Source organism: Mus caroli, chromosome 3, assembly GCF_900094665.2.
Source record: "Mus caroli chromosome 3, CAROLI_EIJ_v1.1, whole genome shotgun sequence".
NCBI lineage: Eukaryota > Metazoa > Chordata > Mammalia > Rodentia > Muridae > Mus > Mus caroli.
Window position 1 is genome coordinate 25,557,252 of NC_034572.1, and position 6,609 is coordinate 25,563,860.

Here is a 6,609-nt window from a genome sequence, read left to right on the forward strand (position 1 = left end):
AGGAGAGGAGAGGAGAGGAGAGGAGAGGAGAATTAATCTCCTGGAAAGACTGAATTTCTATTTGACAGTCGTTGAGTGTCCGTACACAGGAGTAGGCCCAGGGATGCAGGAAGAGATTTGGCTAGGAAAGTGTGAGTTGGGGCTATCCTCAAAAATTACAAGCTCACTCAGAGGACACAGAACAGAGGCACACAATCGCCAAACCCTGAGACTCACAGTTCCAGCACATAAGGCTCTGCAGCTAATGAACCATCCACTCCCACGGTGTTGGGATGAGGGGAGAATGAAAAGCGTAATTAACCTTTCCCTAAACACAGATCCAAAACGGGGTGCAAACCGCGGTGAAATGGTGCCTCAAAGTGCCAAATGAAATAAAGAAGCCCTAAGCCAGCCAGGGTAATGCTCAAATAATGGCGAACGACGCGCCTTTCTAGAAGAAGCCTCAGCCTCCTCCGTCGGGAGAACAATTTTTTCCTCCTGCAAAGCAGTCTGGAATAAACAAATATGCATATACTTGAAAGCAGTCTCTATTTCGATGCAGCTTCTTAAGGGTGAATGAGCGTGCAAGAAGTTCTGCCTAAACAGGGCTGTGAATTAACCTTAGAATCCTAAGGGTTAGCCTGCTAGAGCGAATTTAAACACGGGAAGCAGAGCAGGCTTGTACCTTTCCTACTTCGGGGCCTGTTCCCAAACAAAGATCAAGTACAGAAGTAACAAGTGCCTCCCTGTCACCGCCAGGGTTTTAATAATCTCATTGCCTTCTTAAGCGACTTCCGGGGAGTCCTGCAATAAGGGGTTTACTGAATGTAATATGTTCATTGCTTTGATTGAAACCCCGTAGGCTGGTACTTTGGCAAAGTGGGGTTGGTGTTCCTCCAGTATTTTAGGCTCTAGACCTGCAGGGCAGACCCCACCTCACTTCCTTCCCCCACCCCCACCCGGAGGAGAGTGGCAACTGGAATTTCTGGCAAGGCCCAGGTGCTTCTCCAGCTGCCCCACACACCCCAAATAAAACGGCTGAGAAGCCTCCTGGGTGCCAGAATGGGCTTGCCTTATTTAGTTTTCTTTTCTCGAAGATGGAAATGTAAGTCAAAGGTTTTAGGCAGTACAAATGTCAGTTCTCTTGCTTTTCCCTTTTAAGAAAACTTTTTACATTAAACCTTTATACCTTCCCGTACGGTTTACAACGAAATTATTAATTTCAAGTATTGTGTAAAAAATAAGTCCTATAAATTAGACCGAAGATAGAGCACGCAATCTGTTCCTGTAACATCAGGGAGTATTTTCAAGGTATGTGGTCTCTGGTCTCTAACCATGGGCTTTAGCCAAAACCAAACTAAACTGACATCCACCAAAGACATACACAAAAGAAAAGGAATAATCAAGTATGGGAGAAAGAACTATTTGTGTGTGGTTTGTTTCTCTGGTAATGCTTACGTTTGTCACGATTACAGTAAATTGGTTTTGTCTTGTTTTGTTTCAGATATGCTGGTTACATTACTTCTTCCTAACTCAGGAAGGGGGGAAAAAGAAACAGTGACTGCAAACAGCTAAGTTTCCGTTGGATGATTGCACCGCAGGGGTCACCAGCCACCTCTGCCACGCGCAGTTCGGCAAAAGGAAATAGCGCTTTAAAATACAAAAATCCGTAGTTCTGATATGATTTCCTTTATTGCTCAGACGGTAGCTGGAAAACTGCACTAAGCAGCGCCCGTGTCTCTGGAAGGCAGCCGCAGAAGCAGTGAAGCCCCGCTAGTGGGAACCTGGGGCTCAGCAGGAAAAGTTCCTAAGGCTGGGGTCCTGCTCTCTAGAGAGCACATGGGCATCCTTACCCCACATGAGACAAAAATCAATGTGTCTCACATGCGGTGACTGACAAGTCTCATCAGATCAGAAAGGAGGCTCAGCTTCTGGACTCAGTAGTGGGCTACAGGGTGTACAGCTTGCTTAGCAATTAAAATAGCTAAGGCGCGCGGGGGCGGGGGGCGAGCCTTAAGAAAATCGAAAGGTTTTGCGTTCTGCTTTCGCTTCGTCGGATGCCGGGCAACCAGGCAGGGTGAAACCTTAGGCTTTCATTTCACAACTTACTGCTCGGTTGAAACGATCTCCCCGCCTCCTCTCAAATACACACACACACACACACACACACACACACACACACACCCCTAACCTTTGAAGTCTCAAAGCCATCAAGCATGTGTACTTGTATTCCCTCTCAGATAAAAATAAAGACTCAGTGAAAAGCCAACAGGAAAAACAGTTTCGCTGGCACACTTTACACTGTTGCAACGAAGTGAAATGAGCCGTAGGAGCAGAGAAAGAAGCCAGCTGACTGACCGAGGAGGCCGACCGATGGCCCAGTATTTAGGTTGATCCCTGCGACCTGAGTTCCAAGAGAAAAGATGCCGCTAGAGCGTATGTGAGTGCAGGACACGAGTGCGGAGTGGCTGGAGCACTGGAAAGATGCCCCGGAGGACGGCGTCTCGCCGGGCGTTACGTTGCATTCTCCACGCCGGGAATGCAGGGGGGGGCTACGACTGTAGCCGGCGCCGCTGTGCCAGGACGCGCCCGGTGGTGCCGCATGGAGCACCTCCAGCCCTAAATTCCAATGTGCAAGGGATTGCGGGGGGGGGGGGTACGCTTAGGGACTTCACTGGGGCAAACATACGATCCACATCCTATCTTTCGTCTCTCTGGTCCGAAACAAAACAATTAAGAGAGTTCGAGATTCCTCAAGTCCAAGTGTGAGAGGCATGGGCGGCCTGGCCGGTCCTCTCCCGAAGCAGCTCTGATGTCCGAGGGAGTAAGAACGCGGCTAGCTGCTCGTTGGGTCCCCTTCAACGCTGGGCAGAAGCATTTGAACAAACCCACCTCAGACTCCCGCTAGTCCCTGATAAGCAACCCTACCCTGTCCTGGAGTGTCACCCAAGCCTTCCCTGAAAGCGTGGGGGATGGGAGTCCAGTCCCCCATAGCCTCAAACCCCACTGCCCTAGTCCCGCGTGACCGAGGCTGCTCCGCTCCGGGCAGGCAGAGGGCGCCGGGGAGGACGAGTGACCCGGGACCCCCGCTGCACCCAGAAAGAGCGGCAGGCTGAGTTGCGCCCCCTTGGTGGCCCCGAGTTCCGGCAGCCCGCCTCCTGGGGGTCACTCGGCGCCCTGCCAGCCCGGGCTTCTCCGGTCGGAGCGCGCCCTCCTGGCCTTGCGGAGCAGCGTTCTCGGCTGGCCGCGCGCCCTCCACGCCCGGGCCTGAGAACGCCGGCGGGGCCTGGGCTCTCCCCACCTGCCGAGTGACTCTGCGGAGCCGAAAGCTCGGCGCTGCCGGGGTTCCCCCACCCATCCCCAGGACCGTGCCCCCCACCCCCGCCCCCTTGCCTCCCCTTCCCCGGGGCTCCCGCCGCGCCGCACACGCCGCCGCGTACATGGACCGAGCGCACAGCGCCCACTACCGCAGCTGCGGCTCGGCGCAGCGCTGATCGCCCGCGCAACTTGCAAGCGGCCGCCTCGCAACTTTTCCCAACTCCATCGCGGCCGGCTGCGGCCACAGCCACCGCGGCTCCCTCGGAGCCCGCCACCCATCCCAAACCCCAGAAACAAACAGAGCTTCGAAAAGGCGCCCTTCCCCTGCCCGCCCCCCCTCCCCCCCCCGCTCCCCCCCTCCTCCCGCTCCGGGAACTAGCTGGTTGGCTAGAGGCGACTCTCCCCCGCCTGGGGGGGGAAGGGAGGGGAGGGGGACACACTCTCCTCTCCCCCCACCCCTTCGCGCTCACTCGTGCGCGCCCTCCTCCCTCCCTCCCAGCTTTTTGCTGCCCCCACCCCAACCCCGGAGTTGCCACAGCTGGTTCTGGTGCGGGGCTCAGGGCTACCGCGCTTCCACTGCGCCCAGAGCAGGAGCCAGGGCGCGGAGGCAGGAATCGGCAGGTTGCTCCGGCTGCAGGCTGCGCTGTGCCTGCCTTCCACCCGGGGCCCCCGCGCCAAAGCAGCCCGCGCTCTCTCCCCGTGCGCTAGACCCAGACACGCAAGATGGCAGAGAAGGGGGGGAAGCCAATAGAAAAGGGATATTGCACCTACTTGTGGCCAGTTTCCTTGCCCTGCCTTTGGATCTCATGCTGTGCCCAGTCCTGCAGCCGCTGCTGGGTGGTTAGGTTTTTTTTTCTTGGATCTTTTCCTTCTTTTGCTCTCTCTCTCTCCCCCTCCCTTCTCTCTCTCTCTCTCTCTCTCTCTCTCTCTCTCTCTCTCTCTCTCTCTCTNTCTCTCTCTCTCTCTCTCTCTCTCTCTCTCTCTCTCTCTCTCTCTCTCTCTCTCGTCTCTGTCTCACACACGCACACACTCGGTCTTTCACTCTCTCTCCCTCCCTCTCTCTCTTTCTCTCAATCCACACTCGCTATCTCTAGCATTGTCAGTTTGGACACCTTCGCACATGCGCGTTAGACGCCCCTCCAACATCTCAGCGCCGCCAAAAAAAGTTTGGAGCGATTTATCACTTTGATTTGGAGATCTTGTCAGATGGCAATCGCCGAGGAGGCGGAGAAAGGGAGCTACGGGGAGGGCGGCAGGGGGCGGGGAGCGAGCGCGGGGAGCTGGAGGGGAGCAGACACTTCGCCCAAACGGGAAAAAAAAATAAAAAGAAAGAAAGAAAAAGAAAAGAAATGAAAAGTCTTGGACAGAGAATTGATTCGTGGGGCACAGGACTATGTCTGTGTGGGAGTCAACAATAAGCCTGCATTATAATTATTATTAATGTTTTCTCCATCATAAATTACATTGTCTATAGGGGAAACGAGAGGAGGAGGGGAAAAAACTTTAGGATAAATCTTTCCGTCTACACAAGAACTAGGATGAGAACTGGACCGTGAACGTGTTATCAGAAGGCGAGAAGCATCTTGAACTTCAGAGCTCTGCCCTTGCTGCCGCTCTCTCCTTCTGAAGTTCCTGGGGCTTCCGCTTTGGATGAATAACCGATTCTCGATTTTAGCTGTAATACCAACGGTAGCTGCCATCCTAGGAACATTTCAGTAGTCTGTTTCCATCAAGTAGCAACAATCGCCCTTGATGCCCAGGTCCCGCCGGGCTGAACATTTGACATCCAAGACCTCCTGCCTTGCCTAAGGTCGGCCGGCACCTTCCGGCCTCCTGCTGCTACCCAGCCCGCCTGCCATTTCCACTCACTCACTGAAACCTACAACCTCTGGGGTCACCAGAAGGAGGAAGGGGGGAAATTCCATAGGCATACCTAGAAAATACAAAACGTACATTGTTGAAATGTGCCTAATTACAGAATTTACTAATGAAGTGTGCAGGCAGAAATGAGGGCGCAAGGGGTTAGGTGTGTTCAAGGTATGAATCACTCCCAACTCAGTATGGATTTTTCTTAGTACAACCTTCTTGCATTAAACAGTTGGGTTCAATACCTTCCACGTGCTATTTATGTCTCCATTAATATCTGCTGCAAATCCTGCCAGACACCATAAAAGAAAATTGCCATCTTTTCTGTGCGGTGCTGCTACCATCCTAAAACTCCAGTCGGAGAGTCCTGGTCTCCTCTGAGAGAGCAAGGACGAGCAGGGTTGTTGGGAACTCAGTTGCACCTGTTGGTATTCATTTGGCTTGAGCTCAGACTGCAGTTGTGAGAGAGCTAATATCTAGGTTCAATTCCCAGGGGCTTCGGTGGCCAAGCTTACAGGACCTACCTCAACTAAGAGTACCCACCACCTTTCCCTCCCCAGCGCTGTGTAATTCCAGGAGCATTCAGACATAAAATACAGGTCCCTAGAGAACCAGGCTACAGCTCCCAAGGGAGACAGATGTGTAACCTTGAAATATGAGGAAGAGACAGGGGAAGTAAAGGAGGAAATGGCAGAGAACAGGAGTGAAAACAGCTTCCAGAGGAGAAAATGCTGGAGCCCACACACACATGAATCCCAGGGAATCCTGCCATCTCCATCGCCCCTCCCCCACAGAGGCACCTGGTATTTTACAAGACCTACTAGAGCTCTAGTGGCCTACTGCATGCAGTTGTGTGTGTGTGTGTGTGTGTGCACGCGCGCATTAGTACTTTCAGTATGTGCAAAGCTACTACTGCTTGTATGGACACAGGTCTACTACTCTAAAAATCTTCCCCAAAATCTACTAGCTACTCTCTTAGGAGTGACCTCCTTCTGACCAGCAAATGTTCTCCTAGGAAAGGGGATGTGAAGTTCTAGAGTTTTGCAGAGGTCAGATTCTTTAGGGAACAATTCTAGGCGAACAAACAAGGGCTTCATACAGCAGCTTCTTGTCTGTAAGAGATTTTGTGAGGAGCATTACTTGGGCCAGAAGACAGGGGACAACCCAAGAGGATTCCAGCTCTCAGCACCTAGAATTGCTTGCCCCCTATCCCCAGAAAGTGGAATTCTCCAGGGCCTGGCACCTGGAGACAGCAGAGTACCTTAGACAGAAAATTCAAGGTGGAAGATTTCATTTTACTGGCCACCCTGTGGAGAATAAAAGCAAAAAAAAAAAAAAAAAAAAAAAAAAAAGATGTGGGAAGCAGCCACCCTCCCTTCTCACCTCCCCATCCACCCTTCTCACTTCCCCAGTTCCGTTCGCCTAGCCCCCAAGGAGTCTGCCAAT

General features: G+C 52.8%; 1 protein-coding gene across 2 annotated transcripts in view; it reads right to left on the reverse strand.

Annotated features, from left to right (window-relative positions):
• The window catches only part of Mecom (MDS1 and EVI1 complex locus), a 555,241-nt gene extending 551,047 nt beyond the window's left edge, over positions 1-4,194 (reverse strand). For both annotated transcript variants that reach the window (XM_021157314.2, XM_029475151.1), the window contains exon 1: positions 4,069-4,194. In XM_021157314.2, the coding sequence (XP_021012973.1) occupies positions 4,069-4,105 (37 nt within the window). In that variant the 5' untranslated portion in view covers positions 4,106-4,194. The remainder of the gene's footprint in view (positions 1-4,068) is intronic.
• Between the last annotated feature and the right edge of the window lie 2,415 nt (positions 4,195-6,609).